The 23,615-nt window shown below is 36.5% G+C and overlaps 2 protein-coding genes across 3 annotated transcripts; both read left to right on the top strand.

The window, feature by feature from the left end:
- The first annotated feature begins 1,821 nt into the window (after positions 1–1,821).
- LOC141902835 (uncharacterized) lies at positions 1,822–7,204 on the top strand. 2 transcript variants are annotated; one of them, XM_074790749.1, is made up of 4 exons: positions 1,822–2,115; positions 2,600–2,660; positions 3,495–3,757; positions 6,261–7,204. In XM_074790749.1, the coding sequence occupies exons 1-4, from the start codon at positions 2,095–2,097 to the stop codon at positions 6,282–6,284; spliced, it is 369 nt and encodes a 122-aa protein (XP_074646850.1). In that variant the 5' UTR covers positions 1,822–2,094; the 3' UTR covers positions 6,285–7,204. The 2 variants fall into 2 exon arrangements, 1 of the variants encoding a protein (XP_074646850.1); XR_012618953.1 differs by lacking the exons at positions 1,822–2,115; positions 2,600–2,660 and having other exon boundaries at positions 3,736–3,839.
- Positions 7,205–20,364, top strand: LOC141902830 (synaptogenesis protein syg-2-like). Its single transcript, XM_074790736.1, has 20 exons — positions 7,205–7,718; positions 7,847–8,149; positions 8,370–8,645; positions 8,774–9,076; positions 9,193–9,519; positions 11,321–11,596; positions 11,721–12,020; positions 12,102–12,428; positions 13,182–13,454; positions 13,788–14,093; positions 14,581–14,859; positions 15,068–15,206; positions 15,310–15,371; positions 15,467–15,544; positions 15,966–15,992; positions 16,359–16,385; positions 16,762–16,815; positions 17,471–17,542; positions 17,727–17,831; positions 18,165–20,364. The coding sequence occupies exons 1-20, from the start codon at positions 7,685–7,687 to the stop codon at positions 18,518–18,520; spliced, it is 3,924 nt and encodes a 1,307-aa protein (XP_074646837.1). The 5' UTR covers positions 7,205–7,684; the 3' UTR covers positions 18,521–20,364.
- The last annotated feature ends 3,251 nt before the right edge of the window (positions 20,365–23,615 follow it).

Here is a 23,615-nt window from a genome sequence, read left to right as displayed (position 1 = left end):
AATTCGTGACAAAAACGTGGAATTAGTCAGATTTCTACTTACGCGATTATAAACTGAATCAACATGATTTTAGATACATGATTTATTCATTACATATTTCGCATGATATCATTCATATGATGTCAAAACATTCTAGCAACGTTGCTCACAGATTGTATTTCCTCAAGATATCATTAACAGTGCATTTCCTTGGTATAAACTTTTATCAGGAAAAACGTTTATGAAATTGCGTCCGAGTTATCGTTGTAAGAATATATATTTGAATTACGAAACGTATCAGGTCATCTGTGTTGAGTATAAACTGCGTCAATCTATTAGTTGTTAGGCCTTGATATGCTGAAGTGAGTCGGAGTTGAAATTTGAGGGAAATCGTAATGATGGTCGGGTAGAGGATGTACAAAACTTCTCATAATCAAATTTGCTTTGAAAAAGGACAGGATTATGCATTAAATATTCTGTCATTATGGATACTAAGTGGATTAAGGAATTAATTGAAGAAATCCCACAATTCAATTTTTTTACGATAAAAAAGTAAACTTTTCATTCAAATTCGAATTGCGGGATTTCTTCAATCATCTACAGCGTACACGGATTAGCGCGTTCTTACTAATGGATTAAGGAACTTTTATCCTGATGTCAAATCTCATGAAAAGCCGATGACTGCATGTCTTCTAATGATTTTTGTTACATTCACAATGCAAAATTAATTAATCATGTCACTTGTGGTCGGCTTTGCAAGTAGAAATTTGTACTGTATATTACCGATTATTCCTTTCCACATTAGAAATGATACCACAATCCCTGCCAAACACATCTGTAATGAAGATAATGTACTGAAGCAGCGTGATTTCACAATCTGCTTGATGTTAGAATATCAGGGGTGTCTGTCTGCGCTAGATGTGAATTTGTTAATCAAAAAATTTTGTTGATAAATAACACCGTCAAACCGGGACCGAAAATTAATGTGTGCATTACTAATTTGTCACGTGTGATATCGGCTTCGAAATCAGTTTTCGTTTGGATTTCGATAGATAATGATTTACCACGCATTTATCAGTCACAAGCTTTAGTTAATCAATGTAACTGCATAGATTTAATCTACAAAAATGAATTTGGATGAAATACGTGGTAGCTCTCATCCTTACCTTTCCATACATGCTCTATATGCTTTTCAAAGAACCACAGAATACCTTCAATAAGAAAATAGTATACAAATATCATAACATAACAAATACTTTAGACAAATATCATTACAAATAAAGAAACTGTAACTATAATCGAATGTGATAACACTGAAAAAAATAAAGTGTTTTTCTGACCTTTAGCAATTGAGTTTTGTGACCTTCGTTACGTAAATAAAAAAAAACAAGAGCAAAGCGAAAGGAAGATTTTTTTAAATTTAGACTTCATAGTAAAACGATTAACTTACAACATTCAAGCAAATTGCTGATCTACGTATTAACAGGATGAAGAGCGCTTAGAATTTCTGTCGAATGAATACTTAAAAAAGACGTATTTCTATTCCGACCAGGAAGTTAGGTAAATATAGCGAATGATACCGACAAGAATCAGTTTCATCATCGATATTCAGTGTTGAATGCCGATGTTTACACGAAAATACAAGACCTATACTGAGTGGGTTTTCCCGCAATGAACAAAGATACTTAATCAATAACCTTCAAGAATATAGGACTATAATAGCTGTTTATGTATAGAGTGTAGGCATTATAAATCAGAAGAATGTCGTCAAGTAACTGGTACTGCTGTCAACTAGGCACATACGCCGCGGGTAGGCCTATATTGTATGTAGGTATGTGTAGATATAAATCAAGTGTGTATAATGCGACCAGGAAGTGAAAATCGACCAGACGTTTTCAGTTTCGAAGTTTCTCTTTGATTAGACGTTTTCTAAATTTGGATTACCGGTTTGTGTTCGTCTACGTGATTCTATTACCTCGCAATCGTTAGGCTTAGGTTTGACATACGTGTTTGATTGCGACGTTGAAAGGAAGCGGTGATTATACTTGTAAACTTAAAACCAATTTCTTCTTTCAAAATAATCGATATGTTGATCGCGAGGATATTTGGAAAAAAATGAACGACCAACGCGTCCAAGTGAGTACACATAGGCCTATATATATATATGCAGTACAATCGTAGACACGCATATAGGCGACTGGCCTGAAACATTACTAATAGCCAGCACGGCCACCTTTCAACTGTAAGACAATTGTGTTAGTTCCACACATGGATTTGTTATTAAAAATAACCGATAGTTCCATAATATGTTCAGATTCATAAGTTACTCAAACGAATTTTCACACGACTTGACTTTATTTAAAGGCACTCCATAATCAAAGCAAAGACTTCATTCCATTGATAAAATGGTTCAAACAATTTTGAGTTTAGAGAGATCAGGCGGCTTATTCGTCAATAGATCTAGCATTACTGCTTTCGATTACAAACATATGGTTATAAATAGTTAAATAGTTTTTAAGTCCATCAACACGTTTCAAAGAGACGTCGATTTAATTGATTTTGAAATGAAAATTTTGGTTATGACAAACACAAGTAATTTATTGTTCTAATATATATTCAGAATGTACCGGTAGTTTGGTGTGTGTTTGTGATTGTTGTTCTCTGCGTTAGATCTACAGCAGGTAAATACTACCACTAATTAAGGCCATTCAAAATTCATACCGTGTTTCTCATCACGCACTGGTTTCTCAAAAGTGACGCGGGAGGCATATTTCTACCGTGAAATGCAAGTAGGATTGACGATGAGCCTGGCGTTTCATATATTTTGATTTAGGTAGAAAATGCAGTAAAGATGGCATGAGGGAGCCAGGTTTTTGCTTTTTTGAATTGTCGATCGTTGCCGAATTAACCGCTGTCAGAGCAAATGGCAGTTTCAAACCCCGATTTACACTGATTTCATCAATCACCTGATCCATTACTGACAATGCGCATTTCATGACATTTTCTTAAATTTCCAACTGTGTAAAAAGAAGAAAAATGATAACGAACAAAGATTCTATTTAACAGGAGTATTCAATTTGTTCTCATAAAAACCGAAAAGCAACAGATATTATAACACTAGACGCTGTAGCGCTCAATGCATCTTTACCAGATTTTCGTCACTGAATCCTCTTTGTAAACGTACCAAGTTTCGAACTCTCTCTAGAGATCGTCGTATGGTCTATATACAGTGGAACCTCGTTAATACGAGACGTGCTATTACGAAACTCGCTGTATGGCAATGATTTGTACGAGAAACTAGTAAAAATGCAAACTCGATGACATGAAAAATCCGTTTAAAACGATGAAAATTTTCGGTCCCTATGTTTCATTTCCATAGTAAATCAATGCGGTTAATACGATTGCTGATCGCCTTTTTTGGGACTTAATACATGTGTAGCAACAACATTTGACATCATGCCTAAGGTTTTGATTGGTCAACAAATTATATATATGAGGGTTTTGAATATTTCTAGGACAACAGCAGAACTGTATAGACGCAGCGGATACGACACTCACGACAGTTGCATCACCAGAAGTTGTAAAACTAGGTGGCACCACTGTCGTACAATGTCAGGTTTCACCACCCGGAAAACATTTCTGCGGTTTCAGAATAACAATAGCTGGCCAATCGGGGCAGTTTGAGTTTGACGAGATTAACTGTCCTAGGGGAACTATCACTGGGTACACAGGAGAATGTGACGTCACAGCTGGACGCTATGGTATACGTATCACTAATGTACGGATGATTGATTCTGGAAAGTGGAAGTGTGATTACATGAACTCTTTTCCAAATAGTAACACAATAATTACTGTAATAGGTAAGAATGATAAAAAGTTCAATAATATCTCATTTTTCTTATCGTGTTCAGTGATGAAGAGTGACTGTGAAATTGCATTCACCATGTGATCTGGGTTTGAACAATTCACTGACTGCGAGTTAAAAAATGTGACGAGTAATAACATTATAAAAGCTTTATTAATTAAATTAACGTGAGTAAAACGTGTAACATTTTACACGTACTCTAATCATTTGTAGCATGTTGATTTATAAGAGTAAAATCCCGCGATAAATGAATTGATTGCTAACTTGTTTAATATTTGAAATATTAGAAAGGGTGGTTGCTGCCACCCTTCTTCAGTCTAAAATGACTGCCAACATAAATACACAGTATATGTTAACACCCTACTGATGATAGATTTATTATGAAATTGACCAGCCGATTACCCAGCTTACCGCCTTATCCTTACAGCCCCCCTAAGATTCGTAAAAGTAATGTCCCTTTACGCATCTTATCATCTCAAGAAGGGGCTCTCCCTCTTGATATCTTTCTGGATCCTCGATTGAAAAAACGCTTTCTCCTTTGTTGGTTCGTTCTCTGGTTCTCATATCAAACATGATATTGATTTACTACAAGACGTCACATTACCCCTAATTGTAACAAGTTCATTTCTTTTTACACAGTCTCTCTATTCACAGCATAGATCCCTCTGGAACTCACTTCAGATTTTATCAAACGTTAACTCCCGTCCTGTAATTTGAATTATCCTGCCTCAGTTAACTGTCTCGTTGATATTTTAGAATTATGCGCTAGAAGAGCCTATTTTCAATTTGATGGCATTTTCTTTGCGCTATATGATTTCGCTACGGGCCTCTATCGCCTACTCTAGCTAACCTTTTCTTAGAACACATTGAATCTGAAATTTTGCCCTATATTCGCGCCTCTTCTATGGCGCAGTTATGTCGATTATATTTTATGTTTAGTGTCAACTGATCTCATCCTTGACATCTTTTGACATTTCTTAATTCCCTTTATTTAGGATCAAGTATAGTATATGGGATTGTAGTTCCTCCGGTGTATGATTATATAGAAACTGAAGTTGTGATTTGGTCACCAACATTAAATATCTATTTCCCAATGTCGGCAATGTCGGCGATGTCGGCAAGTTAAACTAACCGACATTAAATATCTCTTTCCCAATGTCGGCAATGTCGGCGATGTCGGCAAGTAAAACTAACCTACACTGATCTCTGGCGCATTGATTTTTGCTTGTGAAAAGTCTCATCGTTCTACTTTTCCGTATACTATACTTGAGCCTTTATTTATCCTTCCTAGAAGTTTACCTTCGAGTGGGAGTTCGATGGAAAAAACCCATTTTTGGATGTTTTCATACAAAATCTTAATTCGAGATTAGGTTTCTCTGTTTTTCGTAAACTTACTAGCTGTGAATCGTACCTGAATTTCTTTCCATTCACTCAAGCTTACCTTAAAGTGGTGGTTGTTCAGGGTCTTTCCCTTGGAGCTTCTAAGGATTTGTGATAAAAACTTTTTAGGCAATGATATTTTAGATGGAAGGAGAGCTCAAAGGTGGGTTTCAATTCCATTTTAGCGTACAATAGGTTTGATTGCAAATTTCAATACTTCCAAATAAATTATCGGGTAAAAGTGCTTTCTTGCATTTTTTGGTTGGGGCATTAAGGGGCTATGGCCGCCCAAAATGCCCCAGAATCATGGTCAATTTCACTTTATGTGTGCACAACGCTGAAATTTTAGTAACATAATCAACCTTTTTAGAGAAAGCACTTCACAAAGCTAAAAAAGTATATTTTCCTGTTCTGTTCTCACTGCCCTGATTGTAACCTTTTTATATTGGGGAAACTGGGAAGAATCAAGGAACATAAACGAGATGCTTTTAAGAGGGTGAAATTAGATATGTGGGGTAAGTAGTCTCTATTCTTTGCAAATCGGGCATACTTTTGAATTCCCTGGAGCCAATATTGCTTTTCCAAACAGCAATCTCACTATAGACACCACATAGTAAGAATCCGCTTTTGATTTGTACTCATTCCGAACTCTCTGTCAACCTCAATAAAGGTTTCAGCCCCCATTACATCTGTTTTTCAAAATATGTCAATACTCCTGTCCCCATTACTTAATGTGCAGTAATTCGTATCTTATTTCATGCATAGACAATGTATTTATGTACATGCGTTTTTTTTAAAGTCATTTTAGACTGAAGGAGGGTAATATTTCTTACATTCGAATTAAACTTTTTATCTATCAATTCATTTATAGTGGGATTTTACTCTTATCGTTTTATCACGGATATTTTGTGATCTACAACTGATTCATGTTGATGTATTAATTCTTATGTTGATGATTTCTTTAAAATTGCCTAAATCTATGAATAAATGAACCACCGAAACCCCCGTAGTTTCCAATATAGTTTCATATTTACAGCGCCCCCGAGTGGACCAGTTCTAACATCTGAACCAACCGCCGCCATCGACAACATCGTCAAAGTACAGGAGAATTCACAATTAACAATCACATGTGACAGTTCACAGTCTGGAGCTACAGGACTGACGTATAAATGGAGTGGTGCCAATCTATCAGGACAGTCTAATAATAAACTCAGGTTTACACGAATCAGTAGAACTGATTCAGGTTTTTATACATGTAACGTATCGAATATAGCAGGATCAGTTGCTGGTAGTATTGCTATCAATGTTCTATGTAAGTATTACGTTAAGATAGATGAACACACGTGATTTACCTAGTATTCATATTAGGCAATTCGTAACAGAAATTTGTTAGAAATAACCCAGTCAATGGATTCAAAGGAGTTCGTTTTTCAAATCTGTGTTTCATCGATTTCGATAAAGAAATGAGATATTTATAGGTACCTATAACCTATATCTGCGTTGAAAGCTGAGGGAAACGCGCGCGACTCCTTTACGGAGTTTATTATGAAGTGCATTTATGAGGCTGAATTATGTTAAAGTTTCAGATTCTATCCTTATCAAATGACATTTGGTCACATCGGGATAAAGCAATTATCTAGAATAATGAAGTAGGCAAGAAAATATCGTCAGATTACCACAAAATATTAATCTAAACGCGTTTATCCTTTAAACGCGGACTCTTCTGAGGCATATTTTACCCTATTCAATCGGGTGTGTTCTAGACCCCTTATGTCCCATTAATTAAAACAGATATACATATTTCATTCAAATGAATCTTCCCATCGATCGATATTCACCATATTTTCTCTTCATGAAGTCTATTCGTCACGATTGTGATCGGGTGAGACGCGGCTTTGAAAAATATGCGGCAGTTTACCAGCGAACCGGAACAATTAAAACATCATCAATAACGTACGAGAAATGTATTCATGCGAATGCATTGTTATTGTTGGACTTGACTCGATACTTCATATTTTATATCTATTTGAATGAGAGAAATAACTCCGTAAAAAGCTTCATGCAGAAGCTTATGCTTGGAATAAATATGAGGTTTTAATGCATTTCAAATGAATTTGGGCCGGTAATCTGAAATATGAAATTGTACAGAATAATCTGTTGCTGTTGTACATATAACTCATCGATAAAGATAATCGCTTTTTAACACTTTTAATTTCAGACCCGCCAGGTAATGTTACATTACAAGGACCGACGTCACCCGTTCAGGAATCCGTATCCGTTGACTTAACGTGTACAGCTACAGGGAGTAACCCGGTAACGAACCTCACCATAACTAGAACACCAGGTGGCAGCACTGTCAAACAGGGAATAAGCCCTCTAACATATTCAACATCCGCCACTAAAACAGATAACCAGGCAGAATATCAATGTACAGCTACTGGACCTGGTATACCAACACCAATGATTTCAAATAAAGTTAGATTAACTGTCAACTGTAAGTACTGCAGATATTTTACAAATTACTCGTTATTCCCATGAAGTAACTGCGGTTCTATTTTTGACATAATTTTGTTTCGTCAACACACACGGATTTTGACAATATCGAGAACAAATGATTTCTAGTTCAAGCAACAACGCTGACGATGATGAAGAAACCGGCAGATTATGTGTTAGTAAACAATAATCAACAGATAGAGTGTAGAACTGACTCGTCAAACCCGGCTGTACAGATTCAGTGGTTCACATATTCCACTTCAACATGGACACCACTTGCCTCTCAACCAGCTACGAGTCAAACTAGTGCAGACAATCACGGGTTTGTGGCTACTAGCGCATTATCTATTACTGCAACTAAAACTATAAATCAAGCTCGATACAGATGTCAAACTGGAAATCTTTACAAGGATACAACGATTACCGTTTACTGTAAGTTTAAAATCTAAAATATATCATTTCAGATCATTCGAAAATATTTCGCACCGGATTAATTACCAAATGAAACCTGTTTCTAAACTACACGTAGAGGTTCATTAATCAGAGTGAATTGAGAAATTATATGAAATTCGTTCTATTTTGAATCATGACGTTTCGGCTTCAATTCTTCAATTTTTTTCCGCTAGCAAAATATTTTTCTCGTCCATTTCAGATCCGCCAAGCAGTGTTGCATTACAAGGACCGACGTCACCAGTTCGGGATTCCATTTCCGTTGACTTCACGTGTACAGCTACAGGGGGTAACCCGGTACCGAACCTCGCCATAACTAGAACATCAGAGGACAGCACTGTGAAACAGGGAGTTAGTCCTCTAACATATTCAACATCCGTCACTAAAACAGATAACCAGGCAAAATATCAATGTACAGCTTCTGGGGCTGGTATACCAACACCAATGATTTCTAATAAATTCGTATTAACTGTCAACTGTAAGTAGTACTATACATTGTTTACAAATTACTCGTAACCTCGTGAAGTTAATGTGGTTCTATTTTTGACGTGATTTTGTTTCGTCAACATCCTCGGATTTGACAATATTGAAACAAATTATTTCTAGTTCAAGCAACATCACTGACAATGGTGAAGAAACCGGCAGATCGTGTATTATTTAACAATAATCAACAGATGGAGTGTAAAACTGACTCGTCAAACCCGGCTGTACAGATTCAGTGGTTCATATATTCCTCCACCACATGGACAGCACTTGTCTCTCAACCAACTACGAGTCAAACTAGTGCAGCCTATCACGGGTTTGTGGCTACTAGCACATTATCTATTACTGCAACTAAATCTATGAATCAGGCTCAATACAGATGTCAAACTGGAAATCTGTACAAAGATACAACAATTACCGTTCACTGTAAGTATGAAACACTATTTCAGATATCAAATGAAGTGTTGTAGATTGTTGTTCATATAAATGCGCTTTCCCTGAATGGCTAATGAAGGAGCGTGAATTTAAATATTTGTTTATAGTTCCACCAGAATCAATGACACTGACTGAAATTCCAAACGGTCCAGTTGTTGAAGGTACATCTAAAACTCTGACGTGTACAACTGACTCCAGTAACCCGGTGTCTACAATTAAGTGGGCGTACAGCTCTGGGGCAACAACGTGGATAAATATTTCACCCAACCCAGCAGTAAATCATAAACCCGGATCTCACAGTGGACAGACATCTACTAGTAGTCTGGTATTATCAACTGATAAGAATAAGAATGGAAGACAATATAGATGTACAGCTTATCAGAACAGTCATCCCGTTAATGGTGTCACCAACTCCACGACATTGTCTGTATTGTGTAAGTGTAGAATAGCGCTTGTGATGTGTTTAACGGTTATACATTCATCGATTTGAGTCGGAAAACCAACAAATGCGCTGTATTTACAATAAACGTCACTTCATTGAAACAATTTATCTTCCAGTCCAACATACCTAGATTTAGACAATATTGAAAACAAATTATGCTTAAGTGAAGAAACGCGTAAATGTTACGTCAAATCGTGTAATGTCGGCTGTTTTACACAAGGGGACGATAGTTTACGTATGTTATGTTTACCGTATATTCCTGCTTTGCGATAATATCAAGGTCGCTTGTCGTAGGAAATTGTACACTCTTTTCTTAAATATTCGCGCAAAATTCATGCCCTTCACTCAGGACTTTTGAATGTACGATTTTTGAGGTTATAGGAATACAGTAGTTTTTTATGACCTTCCTCCTCACTAACTGGCATATAATGTTCACGTTAAATCATTTGATCCCCGCAACGACCTATTAAGAAAATACGTACTCTGCAACTAAGAGGGGCGAATCTATGCACGATTACGGGGTTCGTAAAAATATGATTCTGACTTAAAAATACGACGGCGTCCTAGGGACATTAATTTATTTTTTGTTTTCACTTTTCCGGCCATATTTATCTGCGTGTTTAGGAAGGCGCAGAGAAGTCCGCCATATTTATCTGCGCGTTTACAAAGGTGCAGTTAAGTTCGCCGGATTTCCCTGCGTGTTAGAAAATTGAGTAGATAAAGTAAATCAAGAAAACATATAATTTTGAATCAAGGTGACGGGGAGTCAGATATACTTCAATTAAAACAAAATATTCCGTATATTCAACCGCCGATCCAACAACTGTAAATGTACTTCGATTTTCGAATCAAACCCCTGATTTGCTCCCGGCTGATGTGGTAGGTTTGTAGGGACGCTAAATCAAAACAAAAAAAAATCTTACGAAATCTACCGATCAAATTAGATAGGAGTGTCAATCCCTATCTAAAGATTTAAAAAAAACGCAATTTTTTGTTTTTGCGCGAGCGCCTGAATGGAACCCTGTTCTGGTGAGGGCACCCAAACGTGGGTGAGAAATTCCCCTTTTAGCGCGTTAAAAAAGGATTTGAGAAAATTGTCAGCTTTTCGCTGTTTTTGCCATTTTAATTTGTGCATAAGAAATTTTGCGGTCAAGGCCTGGATCAGCAATCGTATTCATGGGAGACTTTTATGCGCCTTTGTAAACACGCAAATAATTATGGCCAGAAAGTGAAAATAAAAAATAGATTAATATCTCTAGGACGCCGTCGTATAAAACAGTGCCGACGGACAGACCATTGCGTATGTCAGTGTACATCAGCAGTGTTTACTTCCTACTGAGGTGTGGCTCATGCGTGATTCGGTACATCGGTATCAGGAACATAGACTGGATGCCTTGTCTTTTCAAACGGACTGCAAATGCAAGTTGCCCTGAGTTCGAAAGGCAACCAATCTATCGGGGACAAGCAATTACACTGGATCTGAAGTCTCTTATTAGACAGGTTTCCAATCGAAAATAGAGACCGAAAACCGGCTTATCAATACACAGTCGTACTGCCTACGACCTTGAAATATCGCGGAGTAAGAAAAAAGTTATCAGTATATTATCCGTACAGTTTTGCCCCCTTGTCAAAAAGCCGATATTACACGAGCTGACGTTGCATTGAGACATTTTGACGATAGACTATTTCATTTTATCAAAGTACAGGCAGATAGACTAAACGCTGATTTTTGACAGATATGACCGCTCACATAAATGTGTGTAAATTGGAGATAATTTTTTCCTTCATTTCAGACCCACCAAGTAGTGTTATATTACAAGGACCGACGTCACCCGTTCAGGAATCCGCACCCGTTGCCATAACGTGTACAGCTACAGGGGGTAACCCGGTACCGAACCTGGCTATAACTAGAATATCAGAGGACAGCACTGTGAAACAGGGAGTTAGTCCTCTGACATATTCAACATCCGTCACTAAAACCGATAACCAGGCAGAATATCGATGCACAGCTACTGGGGCTGGTATATCAACACTAATGATTTCTGATAAAGTCATATTAACTGTCAACTGTAAGTACCCGGATTTTTTTAACTTTAAATTTTTGGTTAATCTCATGCAGTCAATTCAAATACACCTTGGTTGCAAACAACGTCATCGGGAATTTGTATTTACTTGCGACAATCCAAAATTTAGTTCTAGCAACAACACTGACAATGGTGAAGAAACCGGCAGATTATGTATTAGTAAACAACAATCAGCAGATAGAGTGTAAAACTGACTCGTCAAACCCGGCTGTACAGATTCAGTGGTTCACAAATTCCTCTACATTGACACGACTTGACTCTCAACCAGCTACGAGTCAAACTAGTGCAGCCAATCACGGGTTTGTGGCGAATAGTACATTATCTATTAATGCAACTAAGACCATGAATCAGGCTCGATACAGATGTCAAACTGGAAATCTTTACAAAGATACAACGATTACCGTTCACTGTAAGAGAAAATCACATGTTCGCATCTTTCAATGACCGTCTAATAAAGTATCAATCATGACTTTCAATGTTATATTTTCAGTTCCACCCGAGTCGATTACACTGACTCAAATTCCAAACGGTCCAGTTGTCCACGGTACATCAAAAACTCTGACGTGTACATCTGACTCCAGTAACCCGGTGTCTACAATTGTCTGGGCGTACAGCTCTGGGAAGACAACATGGACAAATAGTTTACCCAATCCAGCAGTAAATCATAAACCCGGATCTCACAGTGGACAGACATCTACTAGTAGTCTAGTAGTACCAACTGAAAGGGATAAAAATGGAAGACAATATAGATGTTCAGCTTATCAAAACAGTCATCCTGTCAATGGTGTCACCAAATCCATGACGTTGTCTATATTGTGTAAGTGTTGAATAGGCGATTTATCTTCTTGATAAATGATGATGCACAATAATCAGATGTATTCATACCCGTTTCGGTAGACGTCTTGGATTACCGAGGCAATAAAATGAAAAATTATCTTTTAATTTTGTAAAACATAGTAGTTAGTGTATATCAGATGACCGGATATCAATCAAATCCACGAATGATTAATTCGTCACAGAAAACTTGTAAAAAACTGATATGATTTCATACGAGTGAATTTTACATTTATCGGTAACTTTTTATTGCCGATGTCCGCTGTCAACAACCAGTTGACTCTAGTGAACTGATATTCATCTCAGCGTAGAGTTAACAAATAAAAACCCTACGAAAGCGTCGTTGTGTTCTTACAAGTGAATTTTACTCCATGTATTAGTGATATTTTATTACCGATGTCCAATGTAAACAACCAGTATATACACAGTACAACGACAGCGTCCGGGGGACATTATTACTTTGCATCGAAGGAAAACGTTCTCAACAATTCATCTACCTTTATTCTAAGTTATATTCCGCATTTCATCCATATTTTGTTTTGGTTCTACTCCGTTACTCAAGGGGATCGAATTCCCCATAGCATTAGTGCAACTGGTACATATCTTCATTTGAGACTACACTCTACATTCTCTCATATTTCAAGTGCTGAAAAAAATTACTCTTGTATTTTTTAGAAACTTTTTATTCGATATACACTGCATACAATATTACATATTGAGTTTAATTCTACAATAGATGCACCGCAGCTTTCTTCACAAGTTGAACCCGTTGCCGCAAATATAGGAGAAAGTGTTACATTTACGATAAACTACGATGCAAATCCGCTAGCGACAACTCTCAACTGTAGACACAATTCAACAAATGACCGACGGAAAATGAAAAATACCAGTTTAACGCAGTGGAATGTCATCATACAATCAGTTCAGGCGTCTGATTTTGGATCTTATTCGTGTAGACTCAATAATTCAGTTGGTAGCATAAATATAACACTGAAACTCACAGAAACTGGTAAGAATCATGTGCTATTTCGAATTATATGTTGTTTTCAGAAATTCGCAAGTCATTTGCACTATAGCACTATATACCACTTATCAATTCTAATAAAACCTGCAAATATCGATTGTAGCCTGAAACCTATTTTCAATGATAACTCTTCTGTTAGTCGTTCATCAATTGATAATATTTGAGTTGTCGGATGTCTGCAGGGATGCTGGGCCCAGGCTTCAGATTAATACCAGAGTAACACTCTGAATAACACGAGACTGCATTTTGCTGAATCCTAATAAATTAGTGCAGCGCGCAAACTATAAAACGAATTTCTTTTTTTTCTTATTGTTTCAGGACCTCCCCAAACACCGTCAAATCTGTCAGTTATTGCAAAAACAGCTGTTTCTGTGACGCTGAGTTGGGTGTCTGAATTTGAGGGTGGTGCCAAACAAACGTTCGCCGTCAGTTACAGGGCTTGGAATTCCATACGATTCGTGAATAGAACTGGAATACCCGACCCAGGTTATAGAAAACTGGTTCAAACAAAAATTACCGGATTAAAACCAGCAACTAATTATCAGTTCAAAGTGAAAAGTATCAACTCAAATCCTGGTGATAATACAAGTCCATTTACCGATATAGTTACAACTAATACAAATGGTAAGATTAAAGGCTTGTAAGATGTGTAAGTTTTATAAGATATTGATACAGGCCTATCCTTAAGCCCGTTATATTAATTAAACGTAAATTCTCTTCAATTCGTTAAGTTTTTGATTTAGGTAATTTTGTTTGATTTAAATTCCTCATTTTCGAAAAAAATCCTCATTGCGTGTCATCGAAGAAATTCAAACAAAAAGCTGCTTCGGATCATTTTACCAGTAAACTTTGCCGACGTCATTCACATTCGATGTCGCATCATTTCCGGTCAAATTCAGAATCATGGAGCTTCCCGTTGATCCGAATATGGGAATCGGAATACGTAGCGACATACGTGCCTCCTCGATCCCCGATACTTGAGAATTCTAACTCGGCTGTTAGTTCTAGCTAGTCGGATTGGCTACACGTACTCCATTCTAGATGATTGTGTTGATGGTATAATTTTTCCGGTCTTTTTTTAAAATCGAATTCATGGTCTCTAATTTTCTAGCTATTCCAAGCGCTATAAACACCGTATTGAAGCAAGCGACAGTAACACAGCAAGGAAATAGTGTCCTGATAAAAATGTCGTCGTTTCCGTCGAAGTACAGCGTCTACGTGAAATACTGTATCAAACATACAAACGAATGTTTTAATTCTACGAAACAAGAAACTACTGGTGGTTCGATTAGTATTGAGATTAAAATCGATCCCGATCAAGCATACAGTTACAAACTGATTGTAACTGAGAGAAGTGACGTAATTTTGAGCCATCAGGTTGAAATTCCAGGTAAATATTTGCTGGTTAGTGTCGGTAAACCAAGATGCAAACGTTGAAAAGAAAGATAAACAAACGAATAAATGCATAGATATCCAATGTCTATAGTCATTTTGCTAGTTCGCTCTTAATGAAAAATATCTCTGGTGAAATCCAGGCCCATCGATACTTCCTTGTCATAATTTGCACATTTTATTTTTCCATTTTTCGATCCTCTCAGTTACTACCAATGTTGCACTGATCGGAGGTGTTGTTGTGGGTGTATTGTTGCTCGCCATCATCGTCATTGTGTTCGTGTTGCTATTCGTGAAAAGGCGTCGAGAAGGTCAATGGATCTGGACAAAAAATAGCTCGAGAAGGTAGAAACTAGAGATTTCAATTCCTATTTGTTTAGCTTAATTCCATGTCAGAGATTCCCTTTCCAGCCCGGGCGATCGCCACAAAATGTTTCCCTTTTTTCAGTCCGGCTTCAGTTCCTCCTCCGAAAGATAACAATATCGATGGACATGCAGCCGGACCTAGAGGTAGAATTTGCCACTTTAAACCTTTCATCTCATCTAAACAATAAACATATATTGGATTTTTTGTTCAAATATTTGTTTTCCATTTTTGCATTTAGGTGACGTGTACGCGGTAGTAAACAAAAAACCTAAAAGTCCACCGACCAAAGATAATCACGTCACTACCGATGACTTCGGTAATCTCACAATTTTACAACTTTCTTACACGCCGAAAATTTACGCAAACAGATTATTGCAACAGGTTTCATGTCACAAATTATTGTCGAAAATCTTTGTCAGTCAGATTTTAATTCGCATTATGAACTACGTTATCTCCACAATATTTTTGGTTATATCGCATCTCTAAATGTTTCGAGAATTTCTTAGTTAGTATCAAAATTGGCACAAATTATTAGGGTTTTCTATTTCTTCAGAGAAAAATACTATTGAAATTCTCGTTTGTCTTTGTCCTCTTAGATCCCGAATGGGCAAAGAAAAAGAAAAAAAATATTTTCTATCTTCAGCACAGAGTTTTTAAGTTAAAGATCGGACTTTTATAAAATATTCTTCAATCACAATGCCGTCTATGAGTTGCTTAAACGTATTTCACATTTTCAGATCCGTATTCGAACATTGACGATCTTGGTAAGCAATCGGTTCATTTCCTCATTTCATTGAGACTTCGTCATTATTGAAATAAAGATATTTTCTGATCTACTGAATTGAGTGGAAGGTTTGTTAAAAGAATCATCGAAAAAATTGCGGGTGGCTGCTAACACTCTGCTTCTATCTTAAAAGTCTCCTTCATCCGTCTCCCTTTAAAGTAAAGAGTGTTCGTAGGAGGGTGGCAGTAATCCCCCAGATTATCACGAGTAATTTTAGAATAAACTTTTCTAGCCAATTTACAATTGTAGGATTTTACGTAGTATTACTGTATCACAAATATTGTCATAACTGAATTAGAACTAATACATTATAAGTACTTAAATAAATCCATTTCTATATTCGCAGTTTCAGAAGATGGAGTCAAGAAAACTGGTAAGAGTTTTATCTTTATGTTACAATGCCCTATCTTTATAGATTTTTTGGACCGATCGATATTGCCGGATATCTCCGTAAAACCACCGAGTATTTCCGAGCCGCGAATCAATTAACGTATTCATTATCTCAATATCTAAGTCCGAAGCTTGATTTAAAGTGTAGCGAATTCAAGTTCGTATTTTTGGATGTAATGATCGAAGTGATCGGTAATGTTCGGGAATGTCCGGTAGTGTACAGTGATCACTTATATTCGGGAATTGCCAAATGATACAATATTGATGGCTCAATCTATAAAAACCTATCGTTTCCTCGATCATTGACCAGAAGAATGGTAGAGGCGATCGGAATAGATTTTGAATTCTATTATTTTTAGGAGAACCGATTTACGCACAGGTTGACAAAAAGAAAAAACGAAATCAGAATCAAGGTAAACAAGTGTTTGTCAAATCTAGAATGATACCAAGGAACCGATCAACGTATTTGGTGAAATGCTCTTAGAATAGCAGGATTACATGTGCCGTATATTCACGAAGAACTTACCGATACACATAGTTACATAGAGGAAATGGCAATAGTTTTACTCTTTCAAATTTCGTTTTATGAAAACCAACTAGATAAAGTGAAAAAAAAAATCAAAAAGCATTTTCCGCTACGATTTTTATTTACGATGTATTAGACTAAAGACTTAATGAAATTGGTCGCGCACAATTCCATGCCACCATAAGTGCATAGACTACGGTACCTTCCATTAGAGGCTTACATTAGAAACTAATCATGATTTTACCGATTCCTTGAAATCATTGAAAACACGAAGAGTGCCGTCAATTGCCGTAGAAATGCGTGATAATTTGTACAGAATCAATAAAGTCACTTTCGATGAAAAAGCTTTGTTAAGAAAGTAATCACGATTTTCCTCAATCATTGAAATCATGACTCCCAGTTTAGTATTACTACTGAATCGTTGTTGTTGTAAATAATGCGAATGTTGTCAGGAATAATAGATGACGCAACAATGATTTTCTCGAATAGAATTGTATGAAATTTTTTTTGCTTGTTTTTTCAAACTTGTGGCTCATTTTCAGTCGTAAATGGTGCAAGCGGTACTGATCCAATTAACTCCAATGTGGATAAAAGCAAGAAACAGAAAACGAAAGGTGAAATGCATAGAATGAAATCTATACTAAAGGGATTTTATTTGTAGCAAAAGCACATTCAGAAACTTTTTCGAAGAAAAAAATGTGTTGGCTACACAAAATGAAATGCCAAATTAGATATTCGAGAAAAAGTATGACGTGAAGTTTGTTTCTAAAATATTCACATCCCGTGTTTTCTCTTCAGGGTCGGTGGATAGTGCAGAACCATTGTACGCGCAAGTCGAGAAAAACAAAAAGCGTAAAGGAAAGAAGGCGAAAAAAGCAGAGACAAATGGAAACTACGAAATGGGTGAGTTCTACGTGTACACCGATTCTAACGAGAGAATCGAAATTTTGTGCGATGTCCGATACGCTAACTCTAAAATACCGTTTCTAAAAGGGAAAAGAAAAGAAGTCCAAGTAAGGCAGAGTTTACTGTGGAAAATAGGGCGTGAAGTAAATATCCAATCACTAGTGGGCAGACTTGACGATGTCATGGGCATTTCAGAAAGCAGCCACTTTTATGCGGGAGGGTTTGATAGATTTATTGTAACCTTCAATTCCCAGATGTAGACTGGCCAACTGAATCGTTTGACGGATTGTTTGTTGAGTTCACTAAATGTTGTTACGCGTATGATTTCAGAAAATCCCTATCAAACAATTGGCGACAAAGAGAATCCTTATCAAGACGTTTACAACAATGACGATGGGGATATCGTGAAGTACGTTAACTGTGGTGTCGACAACCCTGCATTCAATGCAGACGATGTAGAAGAACTGAGAAAAGAACCGATCTATTTACACGTCGTTAACAACGTCAAAATTCAAGCGCCCCCTGGTGTGCTTATCGGTGATTTCGATGATTATTCGACGTACTCAGAACTCGGTCGCGTCGTTGAGCCGCAAGTTCAAGCTGAACTCGTCGCTCGTTTGGAAGCAGAAGAGGCCGAACGCCGCAGACAACGTGAAGAAAAAGAGCAGCAGGAAAAGAGTTGTTGATTTTTGTATTATTGTCTCATCCACTGTGTTCAGTCGAGCGAGGTTCTAAGGATTCTATGTAGCATGTTATCACTGATATCATATGACTGTCGAGGATACGTCTGGCGCCATTCCTGGACCTCGGTCAGATCCTTTCGTTCTCACAGGTTTTCGTGATCTCTTGCGAAATCCGTCCCTGAAACAATCGCAATATTTAGGAGAGCCATTTCTGGATCTAGTTCTACAGTTCTCTATTAGGTTTGAAAGTTACATACGGACATCATGGTGAAACTGGATCCGACGTCCATTTTGTAGTATTTTAACAAAACACTGCTGGTTTCTAACAGTTTTTTCAATGTGGTAGGGTTGATTTTGAAATATGATTTAAATCTAGCCCTTCGATTTGCATGCATAATATCTGTGTAAAATACTCATTTGCCACGTTAAAATTGGAAGAAAACAAAAATCTCCACGATGGGTTTGGGAACAGGTGTCAGAGAGAAATACAAGAACTTAACTTGACTTAACGCACATTAACTGTTTATATAAGAACATAGCACAATCAGATATTTTTCTATAAAAGGACTAATACAGTTACAAGATATCATCATCAATAATGCTTATGCCTAATATCTATATTGTGAGCTCACTGATTTATTATCAATTATTTGTAATATTAAGAGTAGATAGTTTTCTATAAGACCTGCGTGTTGGTTTGACTTTCTGAATTCATTCCTATCAACGCTAATTTTAAGTCCAAGCAATGTTAATTTCAAAAGTTCCTCGGCATCATTTGACATCTTCATCACAAAGTTGCCAATTCATTCTAGGCAGCCAACAGGCGAGAAATAGACCTAACCACATCGCAAAGCCATCCAAACAGCGTTTGTTGTTTCGACATTTTATAGATGGCTAACGTTGTAATTCAACAATTAATTATGCAGCTATGTTAAACAATGATGTATGCGTATATTCTTTACAAATAGTTACTGTGTATATTGGTCTCATATATTTTCATAAAATCTTATTGATATAACTGGTGTGATATTTTTTACCCTCCCTTGAAAAGACGGCAGTCTTCATGAAGCTTCGTGTAGTCATTTCATTCAATTCCGTCCTCCAGTTAACTCAAACTCGAGCAACTTAAACGGGATCTATCTATAGGCCTATCTTCCCTATACATTACTTTTTCAAAATCGTGATTAATTTTACCATTGCAGACCCGGCAGCTATAGAAATGAACTGATTACAAATTTCATGATATTTTACAAAATTGACCTGGTCGATTATGAGAAACAAGGTATCAATTTTGTTTAGCCTTATACCAGCGTAAACCCATGATTCTTCCTGGTGCAAAGATTATCTGGTGAACTGGTTAAGATTTGTATAGTGTTGAGTTGTTCATATAGTTCTTCCCTCAAGAGATGATTTCATCTCGAATGCTTACTTGGTCCATTGGCCCCTCTAGTTATATGCTTTTTTGCAGTCACAATAACCTCAATCATTTCTAAGTACTACTTGTTACACAAAACCTGATAGTTTTCACCTATGTTTATGTGAACTATTCCGTTACTCAACGTCTATAGCCATTGACACTGTGGTGGATTTCTCTGACGCGCGTCTGTGATAAGAGAATGTCAATGCACGTATCTCTAAATGAAATAAAAAGATGTCGATATCATAGTATTTTTGAAAATGGCATTTTTCATGCTATACTAGGATTTAAGAAGCAGATATTTTTTGCACTAGGGCTTTTTAAATTGATGCTTTGATACTCAATTGTTCGTATTACGATTTGTTTGGCTTGTTATACATGTATATGTAATGAATGATAATATATCTAATACACCATTGCAAACGCTTTTGCAGAATTTTCAATTTTTAATAAAAAAATATTCAGTTTCGTATATATGCAATCTATGGGCGTTTTTTTCTATTTTCCCCTATAAACATAAATATGAATTGAGACATTATTTCATTCTAATCTACATCAGGCTCCACAGTTCCAAAAGAAATGACTTCTAAGTATTAGTATGACTCGGTTCAATAAGAAACCCGTTTAACACGGATATATCGGCGCTACCCGCTAGACGTATCGGCCCCACTCCGCGCGGTTGCGCCCCCATGGGGATTTACGCGAAGCAGCAGAACACAAACACGGCCACTCTCTCAATTTTCAATGATAGAAATCGTGTGTGCATTTCAATTATTTCGGCTGTTAGGGTTTTAAGGCACAATATAAGTTGATGATGTGATATGGCGATGTAAATTAATGATAATTCCGCAGTGAAGCTAGTCACGAACGGTGCCGATTGAGTGTACAGCTGCCAAAAACACTGAAATGTGCGTAGTTGCGTAACTATTTGCAGTGAATTGCAGACGAAACATGAAGCCTTAACGGCCGTTTAAAAAAAATTATACCAATCGCAATTGTAAAATAAAAATGAGATAGAACCTAAGTTAAGATTCTGGTCATTTCAAAAATGTTATTAATTATTATTACTAATTTTTAGTCAGTGCGGAACGTTTACTTTTCCAACAATAATGAGGGGTGGTAGGCAGTCATGCAATTCAAGTCATCATTTATTACACGTTACTTCCGTGTTGTAGAAAATCTCACGAGTCCTGGACCAAACCCCATTGAACAATGTGATCTGTGTGCTGGCCACAAATGCACACAGATCACACTACACTACCCATTACACACTCCAGTACCCACAGCTTTCATATATCCATCCAAATATTTAGTGGCTTTCTTCAACGAGGTTCCAACTGTATGTCTCCGACATCTTCCAACATGTCATAAACAAAATCACGAATTCTCCCCTTCCTGAGAGTTTGATTGAAATAGTTTCGATTGTCACCTATTTTCGTAAAAAATTGCGAAAACAGCAACAAATCTTTGCGAAATGAAGCCTGAAATTTGAAACGCAAAAGAAAATTGTAATTCAACTAAATTGAGCGTGAGATATTCTTTATTTTGAAAGAAGTTTACATAAAAATAGCCAATACATATAAACGATAGAACAAGGCTCCCTATAAGATTATTTCATGTGTAATTATTGAGAGAGGAAAAATGTAGATGTTGTTTGAAGGGTAGATGTAAACTTGAGTGAGGTAAGAAGAATCTATTGTATACATTCCGTTATGGAAAACAGCAATATTTCATTATTTTCAACTCAACATCAGGTTAACTTTACAAAGCACGGCGTAGCCTTGATTAAATGATTTAGATAAACAAATTGAATAAACGAATCGATTAAATAGATTAATATCGATAAAGATAAGAAAAAGATATTTTACCCACAAATAATCCAACGCAATTCGTACAAAATGTAATAACAAAAGAAAATGTTTCAATTGAGAACAAAATATCACTTTCGAGAGACACGTATCACAGATCGGAGCTGCATCTATGTTACAAATATACATACATGTACAAATACTATCCCTGTATTTAGGATTTATCTGCATTTGAAAATATTCTTATTTTCCTCGAGGCATTGATTTGACATTTGAACTCTTATCAATTATGTTATTTCTTCCGAAAAGGATCGATTTCATTCATTGAAAACAAACTACCTGCGATTCGTCAGACAAAACGGGACCGTAACACCGTCACGAATGAACCGGTATCCCTAATCCACAGTTTTTAACACGGTGGCCGAATTAACTAACTAGAAGAAAAGAGATCGCTTTTGCTAGTTCCTGACTTCTTCATAATGGTTCTGGTCATCAGTTGCAGACTCTGCTTCTAATGAAGGAAACAAACAAAACACATAGTTTTAAAAAGTTATCACTATCCCAGAAAAATGATAAAGCGGTCGCGGAGCTAAGGTGACGAGTAGTTAAAACAAAAAAAAACCGACAATATCTAAGTCTTTTGTGAAGATTCTAAATTGTTTGCTTAAAATGATGTCTATCGATTTTATGAATTTTATGGTATGGGTTAATGATAATTGATGAAGTGATTTAATGATGATTTGCTTACCGCCAAAAGCCACATTTACATACAGTGTTTCCGCAGCGTAAGAGTCTGAAATATAATTTTATCAATAGTAAACGCTTTTCACAGGGAGATAAGAAGGTTTCAGATGAAACGAATATAATCCATACGCGAGTCTTTGCCTTATGCTTCATTAATGTTTGAATAAACTGCAATTGATGGAAATTCGGTTCAGGAATAAATATAAAATCAATAATATCCAGAAACACATAGATGATATGTATGAATATACAGTGTTTTTAGAAAACAGTAAAATATCGTTAGAAGCTAAATTTTAACGAAGGAAAACTAAGAATGCAAGCGGACAAATGAAATGCTCACTTTCCCGAAAATGACAAGGCAGACGCGGAGGCTCGGTCAAGGATGGTTGGAAAAAATGTCTACGATATCTAGCCCTTCGTTAGAATGTTTCTGTATTGTCTCCAAGATGTTCTAGATTTTCTCATAGAAATGTGTGACTTAATTCAATGATAATTGACCTACCGTTAAAAGCATCTACCCGAGAAAAAACCACAATAAACTATCGGACTATTTACACGTAGAAAACGACCAAAAAAATATAAAAATGGACAAAATGATCTTCACCCTTGTAATTAGCTACTTCCAAAATCTTGATGTATTAAATTAGGCAGCCAAAAAAATTCACCGTGCGTGAATTAGTGACATTAGTACTGTGTAACTAGCATAAGGTCAACCGATTTGCATCTGAGTTAAATTCATGATTCATGAGGATATAAGATACTAAATGTCTGATTCACACGTGAAGGCAAACTCTTGTGTAGACTGACTGACTGGAAATAATGTAACGCAAGTGAAATAATGTTTTATGAATGGAAGTTCACGATTTATTGTTCGGACCAAATGAAAAGTCAATTCTTTGAAACCTGACAAAATACACTCAAATTCATGAAAGTTTATTGCTGTGCTAAATGTAAATGTAACTAAATTTGATGTAAATGTTCGTTGTTGCAGAATTCATTGTAAATGGTGAAATATACGTAACGCATCTGAGCACGTTGGGAAATGTTTGCTCAAAAGTTCGTTCGTAGCGAGGTCAGAATGATATCAAAGTGAATTCCCACCGCTAAGCAGGAAAACTACTACCCGTAA

Source organism: Tubulanus polymorphus, chromosome 3 (genome assembly GCF_964204645.1).
Source record: "Tubulanus polymorphus chromosome 3, tnTubPoly1.2, whole genome shotgun sequence".
In the NCBI taxonomy this organism is placed as follows: domain Eukaryota; kingdom Metazoa; phylum Nemertea; class Palaeonemertea; order Tubulaniformes; family Tubulanidae; genus Tubulanus; species Tubulanus polymorphus.
This window is presented reverse-complemented; position numbering and strand designations above follow the sequence as displayed.

Bases quoted from the DNA above. Each gene is read 5' to 3' on its own strand.
- LOC141902835 (XM_074790749.1), top strand. From the start codon at position 2,095: ATGAACGACCAACGCGTCCAA. The intron at 2,661-3,494 runs GTAAATACTACC...GAATATTTCTAG, and splicing joins CTGCGTTAGATCTACAGCAG to GACAACAGCAGAACTGTATA. The intron at 3,758-6,260 runs GTACGGATGATT...TCATATTTACAG, and splicing joins ATGGTATACGTATCACTAAT to CGCCCCCGAGTGGACCAGTT.
- LOC141902830 (XM_074790736.1), top strand. From the start codon at position 7,685: ATGATTTCAAATAAAGTTAGATTAACTGTCAACT. The intron at 13,455-13,787 runs GTAAGAATCATG...TTATTGTTTCAG, and splicing joins ACTGAAACTCACAGAAACTG to GACCTCCCCAAACACCGTCA. The intron at 15,372-15,466 runs GTAGAATTTGCC...TTTTGCATTTAG, and splicing joins ACATGCAGCCGGACCTAGAG to GTGACGTGTACGCGGTAGTA.